Source organism: Lutjanus erythropterus, chromosome 15 (genome assembly GCF_056507025.1).
Source record: "Lutjanus erythropterus isolate fLutEry1 chromosome 15, fLutEry1.hap2, whole genome shotgun sequence".
In the NCBI taxonomy this organism is placed as follows: Eukaryota; Metazoa; Chordata; class Actinopteri; order Lutjaniformes; family Lutjanidae; genus Lutjanus; species Lutjanus erythropterus.
Genome location: NC_139331.1, coordinates 21,565,307 through 21,585,986, shown reverse-complemented (window position 1 = coordinate 21,585,986; position 20,680 = coordinate 21,565,307). Strand labels below are relative to the sequence as shown.

Sequence of the window (20,680 nt, the reverse complement as noted above, 5' to 3'; positions counted from 1 at the left end):
TAAAGCAGTATTGTCCGTGTGGGTGTATTATTCAGAACAATATGTTGAGGCAAACGTTTCGTAGGCAGAGGCTCAAACATCCTACTCAAGTAAGGCATCTAAAGTCTTCCAGATGTCTCAATCTTCAAGCTCACACAGGCTGTACAAAGTGAGACTTCTGCAATGGCTATATACTGTACATATGAGCAGTTTCCATGGAGATGTATCAACATTTGCTGCAAGATCTGAATGAGAAGAGGCGAGGTGCCAAAACCTAAGCCTCCTACACCTGTGCTTTAATTATTAATTTTTTCTCCATATTGTATCATCAGCAGTGATTTATTTTGGTATATTGCCTGAAACAAGGAAAAGGTTAGGATTAGTACTAGATGAAAAAAGGCAGACTTGGTGTGGAATTGATTATACCATTTCTGATCATCTCCCATGCCTGTCTTGATGTGGACTCAAAGTATTGTCATGAAGTCTTTATGGCTTATTTTAGACCTAAGTTAATATATGTTTTTGCTGTTCTTTTGAATGTTCTACTATACAACTTATACATTACATGTACAATGTGTATATAAATCGGTACATGTATTCAGAGATACACATAAAGCCTGAGGGAATGTTATGTTACAGTTCTAGGACCCTATCTTTTGTTTTAAATCAATGTAGTGTGGGAGGCTCTGCAGGCTGCTGCACAGTGAGCAGTGATGGACTTTAAGCTCCCTATTTGGCGTTTTCTTCCACTGAAGGGCGTAGAGAAGAGACTGAGGCTGTGTCCAGGGTGTGTGGCATCACTACAACATCAGCTAGTGTCTGCCTGCCGAGGAGAGAGCAGTGGCAGTGGGCGGGAGTGGGCGGATATATCAAAAGGTGAAATGCAGCCTCTGCTGCAAAGCTACATCCAATTGAATATGATTTTGTCTCAGTTGCAAGGTCTAACGCTCTTTCCACTTATATAATGTTCATTGCCATCTCTGTGTTTATGAGCAAAAACATGCTACAGTTAGAACTCCTCCCGTCTCCTTTCTGCTGTATCTGCAGTACTGCTAGAGACGTAATACCTTTATTAACAGTAAGATGCTGTGGTTATTTCATGCCAGTCAATATTCATTTTGCTACTCACTGTTACCACAATTTGAAACAAGTTATGGTCAGGTCATGCCAACTTTTACAATTTATAATTTAAACAGCAGGACAGGGATTATACCATGACCAGTGCTGTGGATACCCTGGAGAGTGGCCGTAATGCCCCTTCTAAAATTAACTAACCACACAGCCAGTTTGGCATGCCCTGTTTTGAAAAGAAAGTTGCAAATGTCCTCACTTTTAACTACATGCAACACAGAAAATAAACATTAACAGCTAACCCGCTAGTTAACATAAGCACAAGCAGCTACACACTGTACAGTGTAAGTATTAATACTGTGGATTTTTACAGTTTACCAGGATATTTCTGCATAGTGTTACCCAAATACAAATGTGCATAAAGTTTAAGCCATAACTTGATGTGAGATCTGACAGGTTGCTACTTTATTAACACCAAATGTAAAGCGTTACACCAGGTAGTAAAACCTTCTGAAATACCACTACACACTCACACACAATAGACCGCAAATTAATAGTTATGAGTGTTAAATTTTGGCATGTATCTGATCCACCAACCAGCGTGCATTTTAGTGAAAGTTTTGACTGCCGACATATTGTGTGTCTATACGTATGTGTTTTTGCGGACATGTAAGAAATTTATACCTATACGAGTTAAATGCCAGAAGTTCTTAAAGGGAGTTTAGCATAATATTTTTTTTCAGGAATGCAGGAAGCTTTTGTCTAATTCAAACTGCTAATACCGTATGTATATTTTTTGTCACCACTCCAGAAACACTTGGTAACTGCTAAAGTAATATTATAACATTGTCTAATGTCTGAAAACGCAATTGGATTTGTTCCTGTTGCCCTACATTTTGGCTGCAATGCCCTAATAAATACAATAAGTGATGAAAGTAGTTGTGTGATGAATTAAAAAAAGTTAGAGAGAGAAGTTCAATCAAGGCAATTACATGCCACAGTATCCCAGTTTTTCTGGGATACTCTTAGTCTTTAAATCAGACAGTTTCCCCCCACAGTCCATACACTCTAAACTGACAAAAGGTTTGAATGTCAGTGAGTGACTGTAACCCAAAGCATGGGTAATCTGCCCAAAAGTGTCTGCCTGCCATGCATCCATGCATGCTGGGATAGACTCTAGACTACTGTGATCCTGACTAACAATTAGTGGGCGAAGAAAATTACTGAATACTATTATTTTGTCAAAAACACAAAGGGGTGTTGAATCCTCTCACTTCTTTTGGCAGGTTGTTCTAGCCGTGGGCAGGACATCTCAGGTATACAGGAATATTCTGTTAATTGGTTTATTTATGGCAACAGGGAGACCAAATCATAGACTATGAAAAGTACATGTACACTAAACAGCTTTTCTTGAATAAGACCTTAAATGGAGCATGGCCAACTGCAATATATTCTGTGCTTGTAATGGTAGCCAACTATGTAAACATTCATTTCTACATTGTTGTAAATTCTTTTCACAATATTGAGGTGGTTGGCTAGTTACCCTAAAGCTCCACATTTCAATTTTGAGGTTGACTTGTCGCAAGGTTTTTTTTCCTGATTGAACAATCAGTCTTCAATGGTAAGACTAGCAGTTGTTACACTAATCTCATCGGGGACAGTTTTTTTTTTTTTTTTACTTAATACATATTCAACACAAAATTACTTTTTGCTATCCAAGACTGTGAGAGATTGAGGTTGATAAAAGCTGGCAGTCCCTTCTCATGATATTCTTATCAGCTCCCTGCTTGTCTTGGCCCTCCAGTATCTCTGTAAACCTTTCGACAGTCTGAATGTGAATCATCTGACAACTGACCTGATTGGTGTTTAATTCAGTGTGTATCTGATCCACCAACCAGCATGTATTTTAGTGACAAATTCTGAAGCAGTTCACCTCTCATTCCCACAGTGTTCTCTTATAAAAAATAGCGCAGATAACCAACGGAGGCTGGTGAGTGACAAAATCTGAAATGTAAATTTGTATGGAAATATGGTTCAACTTTATGAATTACATTGATGCTGAATTGACAAGCATACTGTTGACACATGAAACCTCGAAAGTTATGAAACCACAAAGTTGTGTGTTTTTGTCATCAATTTTATGACATGCAGTTGAGATACAATAATCTCTTCTGAGACAGTTTTGGTTCTTTGCTTAATACATATTCAACACTTGGTTCTGTTATCTGTAACTATGTGAGATTGAGGTTGATAAAAGCAGGCAGTCCCTTTCTTCATATCAGCTCCTGCTTGTTTTGGCCCTCTGGTATATTTGTAAACGTTCAGACAGTATGAATGTGAATCATCTCACAACTCTGTAACTGACCTGATTTGGATTGTTTCCTCGTGGATGATGGGCTGTTTTTCTCAACAAACATTTGAGGTCAGAGGTCAGGCCTAAGGAACAATCCAGGCAAGTAATAATGATTGATTAAGAGCGGACATTTTTGCTCAACAGTGATCGATACATTATCCCAAGGATGTTATTTTTCAACAGTATGATTCATGCTCTACAGTTTGGCTGCCTGTTGCTCTGTTCTTCCCTGTGGCATTAGCTAGCTGTGCATTGGTGTGGAGGAGGAAGGACTCATTTATTCCAAGTTATGCAACCATCTTGGGAAATGCTGGCCAGGCACTGACTGTAGCATAGCAGCAGCGCTTTAACTTAGCAGCCAGCAGCACACTGGTTTCCCAGAGAGCAGAGCAAGCAGAGAGGCTTTCCTCTCTCTCTTTTTTTCTCTTCCGCTCTAGCCTTAATCTCTCCCCCCTCAGTGTGTGGCATCTTTGTCAAAAAAAAAAAAAAAAAAGATTCTACAGGCTGCATCAGGTGCTGACAGAAGCACATTTAAGGTAGAGAGGAAACATCCTGTTGATCATGCACCACAATAGCTGTTGCATAAGCTGTGATACAGGAAGACTCTCATCAATGTTTCATGGACTTGCAATGTGAGGTCTTAAAGAGCCAAGAGGGAGTATTTGCATTCACAGAAGCTACTGTCTCATTGAGGAACATAAAGGATGACAACTAAAAGCATTTCCATTCAGTATGTCAGCTACAGCGTAGATTGTCACCTAAATAAAAAGGTTTTGCCTGCAGTATATCAACTTACTTATTTTGATTTACATTCACACCATGACTTCATGTAATCTTCTGAACACCAAATGTAATCTTTTGAAACATTCCCATCACCCTAAAATGGAAACAAGCTTGCTTGCTTTTCTCAAAAGCCTTTCAAGAGCTTAATTCTCTCCCCTCTGAAGTCCATCAATCTCTCCCACTCCACATGTCCTCTTTTCTTTGCCTTCGCCTCTGGTTTTAGCTCTCCTCTCATATAATCAGTTTATATTGTTAGTAGATGCACACATACTCACAGATGTGCAAATGTGCATGAATAGCTTTTTTAAACCTATATTTATCTAAACACAACTGCTCTTTTCCACAGATGTCCTCCTTGCATTCACACATTCACAAATACAACAATCTCTTGGCCACTGACCAGTTTGGGGTGAAGTGGTTGCTCAGATGCACCTCAATGGTGGTAATGAAGGCCATATCCTCCACCCTGACCTATTCTTCAAGGGTTGGAAACAGCATTCCTGCAGATTTACAGTGAGAATTAGTGCAAACTGACATATAGAGAAGGCATGTAAAAAAAAGAATACAGATTATGCCAGTGGCACATGTGCAAATTAGTTCAGTCCAGGTAAGTCCATGGAGTTTAGCTGGTGACCAAGCTTGAGCACACTCCTGCTGACTGAAACTGGTACTCTTGTAAAATCAGAAGTAAGAGTTGCGAGGCTACACGGAAGTCTGTTCGAATAAGCACTTGAAACACTCCACGGTTCACCTCAGGCGGATGAGCTGGAGGCTAAAGGTGCTCCATAGTTGCATCAGCTCATCGTAGAGAGAGTGGGTGGTAGTGTCCAAGATAGAGCTGAGCATCTCATCCTCCCCTTTGCTATTGCCTGCAGGGTATCCAGACTCAGGCCTATGACACAGCCTTTTTTTTTTTTTCTTTTCTTTTTTTTTTTCACCTGTTTGTTGAGCCTGCCGGCATCCCCTGCCTTCATGTCACCTCCCCCACACAGAGAGAACAGTGCACTGACCACTATGTATTATGTTGCCTATTTGCAACAGGCAGTCTGTTGCAAATATTGGATGACACAAGTCTCCTCAGGCAGTCAATTTGTGTTTGTGTTGTCATACTGGACCAAGTTGTTATATGATATGAACTCAAGAACTTGACTTGACCACCTTTACATCATGACTATGGATTGGTGGAACGGGTCACTGGCCCTTTGTCAGGTAAATCTGCTACAGACTACTTCACTTCACTAACATGCAATTTGGGCTGTAGTCAACCAAAGAAAATCTTGGTCGACTGAAATTCTCCAAACACTTCAACCAACTGATTAGTCGATGGGAAAAAACAGACTGCATGCTATCTCTTGCTTAATCAAATCAGCCACAGTGTACTTAAAGCACTCTGTGCGCAGCCTATATGGGTGCTAATGAAAGTTACAGTGTTGCCAACAAAGTGACCATTTCTTTTTCACATGCAGCTATATCATTACCATCTCTATCAAGTCAATTTACATACAGTAACAACACACACAGATGTGCATTACGCACATACCATGAAGGTCACATCAGCTTCCACATACATATAACAAAGCTTAAATTAAATTAAATTAAGCTTAAATTGTGCTTATGAGGCTAATTGCCACAAATCATTGTTTTCATTCTAATAATACCAAATGTATGTGATACTAAAGATAAATAATAAAGTTACATTTTAGCAACAGTAACCCTGGAGTGGCTGGATGTATCTCTGGACCTAAGGATGGGCAATGCTTAAGCAATAGTAGATAATTACACTGCAGCCATAATCTACATCTGCTTTATGATTGAGTCATAAAGTGAAAACATTTTAGCACCTTCTTGGTAGTTAACTTACTCTGTCTCTCTCTGTAAAATGATTTGTGCCAAATTGACTCTACTTGAAATGAATTGGTTGATAGCTAAAAAAGACCAATCTGGGTTGAAAGATTAGTCTCTAAACAGCTGATTATGGGGTAATCAAGCAACCTCAAGAGAGTGTATGTAATCAGAAAGCTGGGGGGGTTGTAGAGAGAAAATGCAGATCAGACTGACAGTGATACAGACACTACTCTGTGGGAGCAAACAGATGTTTTGTGTCTTCTGAAAGTGTACTTCAGTGGAAGTGGAAACTGCAGTGGAAGACTATATTAAGAGTCACTTGATGATTGGGTCCCAGAGACATACTGAAATATTAAGACCATCCTCTAACTAGAAAACCTGGGTTTAAAGCTGCTGTCTTTACAGTAATGTTTTATTGTATTGTAACACCAGATAATTCAAAATGCTTAACACGAAATGTTTTTGTTGGCCAGCTCTAGTTGTTGTCTACTATAATGGGCATGATTCATTTAATTGGTCCAGACCTCACTGTACAAGTGAAACCTGAATAATGTGATGATGAACGACTAGCTTTGCTGGTGAATACACAAGCATACTGACTGATGACTGAATCGCTTTATGTTCCAAAGTTCATGTTTGGAATACATGATACTGCACATAAGGGCATTGCATGTGTATGTATGTTGTTGATCGACATTTGGTCGATGTCATCTACTTCAGTGCGGTGAATTTGAGAGGTACTGAGAGGGGACAACAGAGAGCTATGATGGTGGAAGTGAGATAAAGAGAGGAACACAGAAAGGTAGTACTGTAGTCATTGTACAGTGATTATTACAAATTTACAAAGCCCATCTGCTCCTTATGTTCACACACAATGTTTAACTGTTAACCCAAAATTGCTATAAAACTGCTAAAATAAAGAAATATGAAGTTGAATCACATAGTTTGGCTGATTACACCCTGTAATGAATAACAGAGTCTTTTTAATATCTGCTACTGTGGTTAAACAAAAATCCGGAGCAAGGCAAGGACATTTAAATGAAAATAATAATTACATCCACTTAGCGATTTTCAAAGAAAGTCATTGGTATAAGAAATCCCACTGATGGTGGATTTTAAGGGTCAATGATTCACAAGTGTTTTGTTGCCCAACTTACATCCATTTCAAAGGGAGATTGTGTAATTCTGGATATCCCTGAGTGACGGACATTAAAATTCTGGATGCTATATTATAAGACATTTTCAAGTCTTATAATAATAAGACAAGTGATTACCACATGTGCAGTTAAGTCTCAGTTGGTTGCGCTTAAATTCATCATTTGAACTCTACAAAACGCAGCGCACTTTGTAATGGAGCACCAAATACAGCAGCCCATATGGTAAATCAAGCTCTAGTGTCTACATCACATTATATACTCTATGAGTCTTTTTTTTTCCTTTTTTGAGACCGGGATCCACCCCAAACAACCTTGAAAATCCTATTACTGTTCCTGGGTTTTCAGCGGTGGTTGCCATGACAACTGTGCATTTTATTTCTGGCTCCTTTGAAATGGTGTGTGAGATCAGAGATTCCAAATGTTATGTAAGACTATGTGCACTGTTCCAGACTGGGGTTTCCTGCTGCAGAGAACTTAAAGTAATTAATTACAGGGGAATGGCAGTCACTCAAGGCGCTTTAACATTGTCTCCCTGTTTACCTACAGCTTTTATCACATACCGGCAAGATGTAGGCTGTAATTATTATGCAGGAAGCTAAGCACGATGACAGATGCTTTGAATAACGCTGCTCATTTTGACACATTTTGTTAAAAAGTTCTGTCAGTTTTAGGTGTCTTGCTGTAAATTTGATAGGCTGCAGAAGAACAGAAATCATTATCAAGATTTGTGTGTCTGTCAGAGAGGACGGAAATGGCAAATAACAAATACTGATAGTACCTTTGACAGTGTTCTTTTTTTTTTTTTTTTTAAACAGGGTTGAGGAATAATGGATTAACTTTGATGCGATAACAGGACAAACTGGCAACTGTGGCACCCAGTTAGGATTTAAATAAATAGCTAATCACTAGCTGGATAAGGGCATTTGATTATTCAAGTATTGTCAAACATAATTTACACTTAATTACAGAACTTCAACAAAATCTATTCATAGTAGAAGAAACTTTCTAGTCAAAAATGTGTTGTTTTTTTTTGGAAGTAATTTTTTTCCCTTCAAATTGGAAACCTTTTTTCTCCCTATTTCTTAAGAATTTGTCAAGAAATCCAACGTTTTCAGTGATTAATGTCACAAATACAGTTTCTGCAGTGCAAAGTTCAATAAATATGGAAATGAAAATTGAAGTCAGACTTAATCCATTTTAGTTGTATTCAAACACAATACTCCAAAGAGCTTACTTATTAATTATTACCGTAATTTCAGTTTCAGAACATTAACAATGAGGTATTACCAGCTGCAGAAACAAAGAACTGATCCTATTGACTCACAGTATCTCTTGGATGTTAATTATTAAACTCCTGTGTTGCTTGCAGATACTGTGTCCTCAAAGCTTTGTAACTAGAAGTGCAGGTCCACAGATTATAGTACCCAATTATAGTGCACACACTATTAATCAACGAAACTAGAGAATTGTACTCCCATTCTGCAGAACTATACACCCTCTGCATTTAGAGGCAACACAATCAGAAATTATGCTATCATAATATGGTGAGTGGAAGGGAGAGGAAGGGAATTGCCTTGATAGGAGACTATGTAATATATATGATATATTTTCTTTCTCATTTTTCATGTTGAGTACAATAAATGTTGGATAATAAACTATGAGCTTACTCACTGTTCGATCGCCCAGGGCAAGTGATATGCTACGAAGGTCTAGTTGATCTAGCAACTCACTTGCCTGATAGGAAAAAAAAACAGAATGAAGTAGCTAAGGAGTGAACCGTTTTGCTTCCTTCCTCCTCTGTTGAGAGTTACACAAGCACAATACTGACTGGGCACTCGTGAGAAAATGGCAGCAGCTGAAGACATGGTGTAGTTTCGTAGCACGTTGTAATGACCACCATTCATAAATAGTAAGTTGATAGTTAATTAAACATAGATAATAGTTACTGTAGTTTACTGTAAACAAATAATATTATTATAGTAAATAATATCTACTAAGTATTACAATCTATATTACTTATCATTAGTTTGTGTAATACAAAATAAAATTTATATTTTGTGTCCATGCTGACAGGAAACAACAATTACATTTTGATGACATCAGTAAACTATTTTATTGTTTCACACATAATGAAAACATCTCAAGCAATGCCCAATGTCAATTTAATTGTTTAACAGTGAAATAACTATTAGCTAAAGCTTTATTAACTCATTTTACTATTTATTAACGATGGATATTATAAAGCGTTATGTGCTTAAGTGAAAGCGAGCATTTCAGTTATCCTTGAAAGCAGGAATTTAGTTGGGAGGCATCAGAGGATGTGGGCGAAACTTGAACTATACAGTGCACAGTTTGCTGCAAGTTTGAGAGCAAGGAGGATAAAACAGGTTTGTTTTTCAAATGGATGTCATGTTTTCAAAAATTTCTGCTGAAGTGCCATAACAACAGCTGACAGCATCTTGCTTGCATAGTAGCTAAGAGGCCTGCCAAAAGCCTATGCTCTAGGGTCTTGCTTGTGTTTTTATGAAATGTGAACACTGAAGTAAGTCAGGTAATTACAAAACTGATTACCACAGTGTATCATGTTTCAGAAAACATTAGTTGATTCTTCCACAAATTACTTTGTTGTTATTTGATAACCACTAAAAAAATAAAACAGTTTGTATAGGGGTAAGTAAAAATTGACATGTAGAATACAGGTGAGTAGATTTCTGACCCACTCAGAAGCAAAAATGTTGATGTTGAACCCTGGCTTACTACATGCATATTGTTTCAGCATTATATGAACATGGCAGAGAAAAATTCATCTGAGCCTGAGCAGCACTCGCCGTGAAACACTTCCCAGAGACTGGCAGAGCAAAGGGATTTGTGATGCTGAACTTTTTAACCCATCATATAGAAGCTGCTAAATTCTCTCATCTTTAAGTCTCTTTGAAGCAGTACAAAATTTGTTGCTCTTTGTGATCACCGCCCAGTGAAGTGCACAGCTTCCCTCAAAATAATTAGGCATATACCTAATAACAACTGGTTCACCACTGCAGGGCTTGAGAAGAATAATACTTTCATCATAGATTCCAGAGGAGTTAGCTCAATTTGTTGGGAGAATCTGCTCCCCACTTACAAGATTGCTGTGGGATAGGTTTATGAAGAAAGATATTGGATGAATTGGTTGCTTTTTAAAGAGGTAGCCTAATGATTGTGACTGGTCTAACAGAGCTAGTTTGCACATTGTTTGCAGGCTCAAGGTCAGACTTTGTTCTGTAGTTTAGTAGTTGTAGGTGGGAGTCAAATCAGCAGCCGCTGCCGAGAACTTACAGCCTCAGTACATGGGCCGAATGCTCAACCAAGTGAGCTACAAAGCCACCATATTTACAATATTTTAACCTTTTCTTTGCTGTTAGACAGGCTTTTCCAATGAGAAACCACTGTTAGATAAGTCAAATATCGCTTTCTTCAATGTCAGCAGACTCCTTTGGCAAAAGCAGCAATTTTACCTCACACAACATGGGAATTGCTGGACTACCACTGCCTTGTTTAGTTCATTTTTTGAGTCTTTTTGTGTGACTTTAGCGTTGAAGGGGTTACCCCAAACTTTAACTTTGATGGAGCATAAAGCCCAAAGCCCCCCAGATAGGGCACTGTCTATGCTATATACATGTCTTACTGAATTTTTTTTCCCTATGTAGTATACTCTTTATTGGCCCATACATATAGAAATTGAACTCACTCTACAAAGATTTACCCTAACAGAAAACAATAAAATCAACCATGTGTAAAAAATATTCAGGATTATTCAAGTCATCATAGCTTGAAGGAGAAAATCAGCACTCTACGACAAATTATACATTAGAAGTGAATTCTCTTTCATGGAGCTTTAAAACCTCCACGTTGTTTTAAGGGCAGAAGTGGAACTTGTTCTTTTCAGATGAGATGAGATTTGACACATGGTGTTTCATTAAAAATAAGTACAAACCCTTTGTTGTAGAGGAAGAAAAAGGAGTTCTGCTTGCCTTAAAAGAGAAATATATCTCTGCCTTTGTACTGTATTATAAGAAGCACAGTGGTACCTCCATACTGTTTTTCTGTTCATAGTGCAGGTTAACCCACTTTACTGACTTAATTAGAGAGGTTAATAACTTCAACTAACAACAAAGCTCCGTAGTTAAGAATTGTAATTCTTGGTTAGTAATCTGACTTTTATGTGTACTGTAATACTGTAATAACTTTTCTCCTTTGCAAGAATGTTCACTTGCATTATAGATCCCTCTGTGTATACTGCACTGGGAACAGCATAAAATGGGAGGATGTAATATTTATGTATATTTATGTACATGCACATAAAATGTTTCTGAGATAAAGAGATTTCTTGTCATTGAGAATGTCGGATGAATTCGAAGAGTATCCCATAAGAGTACTTATCTGTCATGTTCTCGCTTGTAATTGGAAGGAGAACCACAATAGCAATTTCAGCTTATGGGGATTTGGACTGAAAACAGAAAAAAGGCTAAAGGCTGTTCAGAGCAATTCTCACTCCAACTCCCATTTATCTTATTTCTTCGTTTTGTTCTCTTTCCTCTCCTCTGAAACAGACCAGAAGTTTTCACCTTGGTCCCCGTCTCGAAAGTTCAATGAAGGCAGACGCCTCCCTCCAGCCAGGAACATGAAGGGCTTATCGGGCAGCCGCTCCCAGCACCAGATCCCTTTACCCTATGGCTTGGACTATGACCCCCACGTCCATGACGTCCACACTCACCATGGCTCTGAATCCCGCCACTCGTCCTACCTGCTCAGCCCCACAGAGAGCTGCCCCATGGACTTCCACCACCGCTACTCGCCGCGCAGCTCCATCCACTCTGACTGCATGATGATGTCCCCTGTCATGATGCCCCCAGCTGCTGCATCTGACCACATCTCCAGCAGCACCTTCCCCAGAATGCACTACAGCTCTCAGTATTATGACTCAGCTACACGGGATGACTGCGCTGCCATCACAGCCTCTGCCACCTCCCCAGCTGTTGCTGCTGCTGCAGCCGCGGCGGCTGCCTCCTCCCATCTCGCCGGCACCAAGAGCAACCGCCTTCCTGCAAACCTACTAGACCAGTTTGAGAAACAACTGCCACTACACCGCGATGGCTTCCACACGTTACAGTACCAGCGCACCTCCACCACCACTGAGCAACGCAGCGAGAGCCCAGGCCGCATCAGACACCTTGTTCATTCTGTCCAGAAGCTCTTCACCAAGTCCCACTCCCTGGAGGGATCATCCAAGATGAATGGCACAAAAGGTGATATGGTAGGAGGTGGAGGAGGAGCAGGTTATCACCATCATGGCCACCACTCCACCAAACATGGTAGCAAGAGGAGCAAGAGCAAAGAACGCAAGCACCGTTCGGGCGGCTGGTGGAGCTCCGATGACAACTTGGATAGTGACAGCACCTACCGCACACCCAGTGTCATGTCGCGGCACCACGGGGAACATGTCAGCCACTGTTACCCAGATTCCATGCACAGCCACCACTTTGGAGACCTGTCACTCAAGACCTCTAAGAGTAACAATGATGTCAAGTGCTCGGCTTGTGAGAGCATGGCCATGGCGCCAGAGGGCAAATTCATGAAGAGGAGCTCTTGGTCGACACTGACAGTCAGCCAGGCCAAGGAGGCCTATAGGAAGTCATCGCTTAATCTAGAGAAACCCATGATGCACACGGACCTCAAGCCTTCATCGCGGACATGTCACTACCTGCAGGTGAGTGTTACTTTACTTAATTTATGTTTTAAAAGGACAGAAATGGAAAAAATAGAGAAGACAGGAGAAAAACACAATATTAATACATTAAAAAAATGGATTAAGGCTCTTTGTCTTATACTGTATGTGAATGGTAGACTTAAGTGTTTGGAGGCAGGGCTTGACAATATATTGATATTATATTGATATTGAGATATGAGACTGGATATGGTCTTAGATCATGATATGTCATAAGTCTTGTCCTTTTCTGATTTTAAATGCTGGTCTACAGCACAGTGATGTGATTTCCTGAACTTATTAGCTGTTACGCTATTTGTCTTTACCCACCTAGTGACAACATTCACATTACTGATTATCAAAAATGATCAAAAATCATTGTGTTCACATTTTGTGAAAGCATAATAGTCATCCCTACAACATTTTCGCACTATTGATAGAGATACTTGGTCAAAAATGTTGTGATATTTGATCCCTATCATCCAGCCCTACTTTATATACTGTTAGGTAGTTTAATCCATGGCAAAGCATCATCACTATCTGAGAATTTACATAATGCTATCGTAGAGAAAATGTTTAGATAAATATATATATTGCATAGACTAAAAATATCAAGATATTTTTTATAAGCCCTACTGCCCAGTCCTATTTGAAGCTATTGAAATGGATATATGTGTGCATACTTCTGTGTGTCTGCTACTCCTGGTGTACATCACCATAAATTAACACCGTTTATATAAAAAATGTTGGAGTAAAGAGCTTCCTGGACTCAAATTAAGTTTGTTTGAGGTGCTCTTTGGATAAGGATATACATGGACACAAAAATCCCAAAACTCCAAGGTGCTCTCTTTTAAAACAATCATGGCATCGTCACGTTAGACCCCAAAACATACATACTGTCATGCATTTCAGCAAAAGAGCATTTCATGGCTGAATTTAAGAGGTAGATAGTAAGGGCAGTAAATGCATAGAAATACTAAAATTCTCTCTGAAAATATAACAAACAATAATTGAGATCAATATCCACTCATCCCCATAGAGGCCCTACTGAGTAAAATGTAGTGATTGATGTATTGATTAGAAATTCTGCCAGGGAGGCCTTTCAGATTCCACCTTTCTTTCTGTTATTCTCCTGAGGGCAATTACAGTGTCCAGTGTGAAAAGCCAATATATTTAACCAGGATTCCCTTTTGTGTAGTCACCTCAGGGAGCTACTGTCTATTAAGATGTAGAGATCAATTGAGTCAATCAATGTCATGGTGGAAGACACTGAGAATAAAGGGCTACCTGAGCTAGACTGAAATGCAGAAAACACACAGGTGTGGTATCTTAACCAGAGGTTATGTAGGAGGTTGTGCACCAAAATAAAAATAACACAGCTTTTTAGGCCTTTGCTACCCCGCTGACACATTAAGAGACTGAACTAGTTTAGCCACAGGTACTGGCTTCAAGAATGCAGTCAAAAGCCAAATTCGGGGGGTTTCAACTATCTTTGATTCAGTTTCTTTTCAGTTTTTCTATTCAGCACTTAGCAAATGCTCTCATCTAGAGTGACTCACATTGAGTACAGCACTGTAAGCTCAATAAATTCCTGTTTTAAATTGCTTAACATGAAAAAGACCTAAGATATACAAATGATGGCAACATAGTGACAGGGATTCCAGTGCCTTCTGAAATCTGATTAAACTAAAAAAAAAAAAAGGAGGCATCATCAGGCCTTCATAACTTATTTAGGGGGCTAGCTGTATGTCTGCACCTCCCAAGAACATTCTCTTAGGAAAAGTTGGCCTGGACTCCCCTCTCAGCCCATTATGAAATGGTCTACTACGTGTAATGGGGATGAGAGGATTGGCCATTATTAAAGCTTGCCCCAGCTGCCCTAGAAGATGATGTATGATTCCTACCAACATTGCATTCATACTGCTCTGTCCCTTTTTGCACATTGCACCCTGTTAGATTTGTGCTTATACGTCACTCAATCACCAAATTTGCAAAAATGCGATGGCCACACTTGCACTTGCACCTAAATAAAATTAAAAAAAGGAAAACTGAGTTAAATGCATATCTGTTTTGCCTTTTTTCCTTTTTTTTAACTAATGACAGTGGATTTGAATGGTGCTGTACACATATAAACCGCATAAATAGTTAGGTAATAGACACATTCCTGTCCATGCTTGGTGAGGGAGAAGAGGTTGAATATCTGTCCAGTGCATGCACTGTCGTGCATGGACGGCACGATCACACGAAGACACACAAACTGCAGTTGTTTGTGTGCCATGTGGACAGAAAGACTCTGTCAATACAGAGGCTCTTTCACTCGCAGTTGACAAGCTTATGTGTCAGCAGGCAGAGACCCTGCAGCTGCCACATGGGCACATTCTGCACCGAGCATGTCCACACTGAGAGCCTCATTCAGTGGAATAAGTGAGGGGAGATCTGTACACAGGCGTCGTGGTCAACACTCTGTGTGCTCATCGGATTTTATCTGTTTGATGTGTCTGGGTCCTTTAGGTCTGTGTTCACTTGTGATGAGCAGGACAGGTCTGCGTTGGGCCAGTTGTTGACATAATCTCGTTTCAGTAGGTGTCAAGTCTTCACTAAACTCAACAGCCTCTGTTGTAGGATGAAGCTTATGTGTAACAAAATGACTGTTAAAACTGCAGACTTTTTTCACAGCAGCCATGTTAATATGAAATAGTAGGACAAACAAAGGTTTTAGTGAAGATGCTAATTGAGGTTCCATTCCATTCAGTGAAATAAGTCCTTTCCAGTGAGCCAACATGCCAAATAGCAGCACCGTGACTCTTTTTGACCTGAATGGAATGGAATTTTAATTAGTATTGCTGGTAACACCTGATTTTTCCCAACTATTTCATTTCAAGAAGGCTGCTGTGAAAACGATCTATGTGAACATACATAATGCAGGACCTTCTCCTCTCTCTGTTGCTTCATATCGCTCCAAGCAGCCCCACCCACCAAATGAGGCACCAAACATGAACATGCATTTTACTGGGTTTGAGGCAGAACATCAATTTTTTTAGTCATTGTTGCTGACTAGCAAAGTAACATCTGTTCTATTTGGCTAGATGTGTCTGATGTAAAAAACAACATCACAGAGCCAAACAGAGAGTAAGAAAGTAACCAAGACACATAAAGTCCAGATGTCCCTTCTTCGTACTGAGTCACCATAGGGCTTCTTACACTGCATATTCTTAGCCCAGGGTTATCCTCAGCCCAGGGCTAAGAGTTACCCTAGGATAACTTAACCCCTTTTCACACACACGTCGTTAACCCAGGGTTAAGCTAAGCCCAGGGCTATATGATTCACAATGTCCTTTTTCTAGCTCTGGGTTGAAGCCTCTGTACACCCAGAAAGGTGTTTTTCATTAACCTGGCTGAATATCTTCTTCTAATCTTTTAGCCCTGGGTTTCGTCAGTTTTCAGGGGATAACCCTGGCAAGTTTGGGGCTACCCCACTTTGGAGCAGGGCCAACTAAATACAAAGGCACTTATAGACACATGCAATTGTCTAAATTATTAGTTATTTAAATCAAAACTATAACTGGGGATGCACAATAATTCTGGCACATGATTGGTAGTGGAGATCAATGCCTTAAAATGAAATACTGCAGTGGCCAAAACTGAACATTTCTGCAGATATGGAAGGCCAATAAATTACTTTAATTATGTGCAAGTGACACATATATGTCTGCATTGGAGAGGTTTCTTTAAGTGTCCAAAAGGAACAGCAAAGTTGTGGTTGGCAATAATTACTCAGCATTGGTCAAGCAAGGAGGAGCCAATTGTTTTTGCTGTCAACCCTGAATTGTCAAATTGTGAAGAACAGAGAGTTAGCTAGTTGGCAGTTAGTTACTTTGTTCAGTGAATGTGTACATTTTGAAAAGAACTGACTTGATGTTCTCTGCAATTAGATGGAAAAAATGTGCTCATATTGTTATCGGCCATAATGAGTTGGAAAACATATGCATCAGATATTGGCAAAAATAACAACAATAACATCTCTTATTAGAGTTAATAAATGATGTTGCCAATTGCAGCTTTCACATGGTGAAAAAACAACAACAACAACAAAAAAAACTAAACATTATGTGAAAATCTCAAGGATCATTAAACATCAACTGACACAGAGAAGGTACAGGAATAAGCCCTCCAGTAAGGGATAAAGAATTCCGTAATAATTTATGACCATAAAGCATAATTTGTAAGTTTTAAATTAGGCTCAGTGCAGAGATATTGTGTATTGTGACAGTCTACCATGGTGATCTTACAAATTACTCTTTGAACTATTGTGCTGAAAAGCTAATAATTTACTTCATATGTAGACTGGATAAATTAAAGAAATTTGCAGGCCTGCTATCCATCATTCTGAGTCTACAAAGAATGATGGATAGCATTTAATAGTTTTTCTTTCTACTTTACTTTTTGTAGTTGAATGACTTTCTTTCACATTTTATTCAACATTTCTGAAGCTGACTAATTATGAGAGGTCTTCTATCGCTAACTTGGCCAGGTCTCCTGTGTAAGAGAAATACTTCATGTTAGCAGGATTAAGCTGGGTAAATAAACAAAGTGTAAATAAATCATGGTTTGGCCCAGTCCCAAGATCCAGAGGCATGTTTTGAAGGTGAGAAACAGTATTGAGTGTGCAGTAAATGCAAACTGTACAAGGTTTCTGCAGCATTCTATAAATCATCTAGCTTCAATCAATCATATGTTCTTGCCCTTCCTTGTCTGAAATGTAGCCAATGCAGTGCTTTCCCTTTAGAGTAATAATGAAATCTCTCAGGCTATGGCAGGCAACTTGAAAGGATTATCTGGGGAGGAAATATGTCTCCTCTTGATGTCTCCATTACAGTATCAACTGTAACATCCCTAAAGGTTGAGCTGTTGTCCTCTCTATGATATACAGCAGCCATTGCAACAAATTATGTCTCTTGGGGCATCCTGTATTTACAGAGTGTGATACTGTTTGCCCAAATAAACCAACAGGGCATTTACCTTTAAGTACGTGCTCCAGGTAAAATTATGGTGACAGATTTGGGTAATACTCTACATTGCTCTCTAGGGGTGGAAGTAACAAATTACAACTCAAATGGGCCAATGAAAACAAAGATGTGTACGAAAAACACAAAATTCTGAATTCAGTATACTGCATTCACTGTCACAAATAAGATATCTCACCACTTCAGCGACCAACAACTAGCATACAGAGACAGAGGAACATTGCAGGACCCATTCACTTATGAGCTACAGATTGTTCTGCCTGTTCTTACAGGTCAGTGACTCACTTTAACATCTGCTTCATGGTCTCACAAAACCCTCCTCTGCAATGAGAAGATGCTTTATCCCAAGGATATTTTCAAACAAAGTATAGTCAGTGTTTAGTTGTAAGGAATGATAGTGTAAAGCAGCTTGCCCATCTAGCTGCCTAAGAGGTCAGCTGAACATGTTCGTTCAGGTATAGCCTCAAATGAGCACAGTAATAAGGTAATGCTAATGAGCTAGCGCAATGTTTCCATGAGTGATGGCTGTCTTGTTAACTACAGCCCCAGACGATCAATGGCCGTGCATTAGGAGGAAAATGATTCTTTTACTTTATTGCTGTCTTTAAGCCTGATTAATTTAGTTTCCAGACAATTGCTGTATTTTATTCCACTCATGAGGGAGAGGATAAATGTATGCACAGCAGATTAGTGTGCGTGATAATTTTACTGATAGGTCTTTGAAGGAAGACAGAAGCAGGCCAGCTAATTTTCATGTTGCCTTCCCAAATTAGGCAGGGTCGGGAAGTACCCCCTTATCTTTTTCAAGCAGATAACAAGGTCTGAGTAAAAAAAAAAAAAAAAAAGATTTAACAATTCAAATCAACCCTCATTTTAACGATCTGATATCAGTTCATAAAATCTGAGATCAGTCTTTTAATATATGCCTTTTCCCATGGATGCGTTAAGCTTTAAGGTCAACTAACAGATTGACATTAGATAGGTAGCTAAAAAGAAAAAAAAAGGTTTTTCAGTGTATAAGGCTGTGATGTAGCACCTTGTTTCTCAACCTACGGTACTAGTACCGCTTGTGGTACTCAAGATCCCTCTAATAAGGAATCTCCCCAAATTTTAAAAATGAAATAAATGAATTTAAAAATGTATAATTCATATAATACAAAATTTCAAATGAATGTATTTCTTATAATATATTTCTTTTCTTTCTCAGCCTGCTGCATTATCATTATCATGCATGTAGCATGTGCATACATCATGCATGATACATTACAAGCTAATCTGTAATTTTAAAGACAAGGCTTTGGGTGACAACAGGGACAAATATATAATCTTGTTATTAGGAATAAACCTGCCTACCTCGTAAACTGTCCATAGCTGTAAGCCTACACCACTGTATTTTAACATGAGTCACAGTGGTGGAGAAACACTGACTTAGCTAGTTTCTCCTGATCTTCAGCAGCACTTCAGCCACCAGCGTTTGTTATTTAGGAGACTTTCTCTGGCCACAAAGTGTAGCCTAACTGACATGTATCACAGAGGTTTTGTGAGGGGAGTGGAAATCTGTTATTTAGGGCTCATCTGACTGACCACTGACTGAATGAGCAAGCAGCAAACAATCTATGTCTAATCCATCTAAAAATCAAACTTTTTTTCTTTTAACTGTTTATTTACAATGAAGCTAGGATAATCTGACCTGTGACCATTCCCAGTAACCACTGTAGAGTCGCTTCTAAATGTAAACATTAAAACTTTTAAAAATGCAGGTTAGGTAGGTTGTACAATTAACAGCATTAGTTCTCTGGAAATCTCTTTCATATCTAAGAAAAAATGCTATTGTAACTGAAATATCCCTTAAAGAATCAATATGGAATGGAATGGAATTGAATCAAATCAGAAACTGAATTAAATCGGGACCTTGTGAATCAGATTCCAATTGATCTCGGGAATCTGTGGCAATCTGTGGATCTGCAACCTAATGTTACAACATAAGAAAACCAAATGATCATCATTCACTTTCCTACTTTGCTGTTGCATACCGAAATGTGGTGTTCAGTGCTGAGGCAGTGAGCCATACTGCCCAAAAGAAGTTCATTTGTTTTACTTTCAAAGGAGAGTTCTAGTAGCATATGGTCTAAATGCTTCAGAGCGCTTTTCATCTAGGCTACAAAAACGTTTGGGGAAAACATCTGAGTAAAATATACTAGATTAATGATGGTGGAAAGCAATGGGTGCTATTATTAGCATCTCTAAATCTTTCTAAGTTTTCCCATTTGCCACCTCCCATAGAGGAGAAAAATGTTCATCGTTTTCACCTGAGTGCCTGATTCTGTCAAGTCCTTCACCTGTCTGCCCTGCTGAGGCCAGCCATCAAGTCAGAGAGGATATTGGGTGTTAAAGGAAAGACTGAGAGTGGGGTAGATGGCAGACAAGAACAGATAGTGAGAACAGAAGTGACAGAGAAAGCATTACTCTACCTCTAGGCGTAAAAAAAAGGGGGGTTTGGGGGGGTGGTATCAGCTACTCTGCTTACTGTGAACAGTTCAGTGATTGTGGCAGAGAAACAGCTCTATGATTGGGTAAAGTAAGTAACAGGCAGATCATTAGGGACAGCCCTGCGCCTGGGGCTGTTGTTTCGAGAGCTAAGGCTGCCCCATCCTTTGGGACAACTGCTACAGCGACACCACATACTGTGACACAGTGTTGTACTTGCCTGATCAATACTGTGCCA

The 20,680-nt window shown here is 39.3% G+C and overlaps 1 protein-coding gene across 1 annotated transcript in view; it reads left to right on the top strand.

The window, feature by feature from the left end:
- The window catches only part of dlgap2b (discs, large (Drosophila) homolog-associated protein 2b), a 118,099-nt gene that overhangs the window by 43,998 nt on the left and 53,421 nt on the right, over positions 1-20,680 (top strand). The window contains exon 2 of the mRNA XM_084737077.1: positions 11,778-12,934. Within this exon, the coding sequence (XP_084593203.1) occupies positions 11,849-12,934 (1,086 nt within the window). The 5' untranslated portion in view covers positions 11,778-11,848. The remainder of the gene's footprint in view (positions 1-11,777; positions 12,935-20,680) is intronic.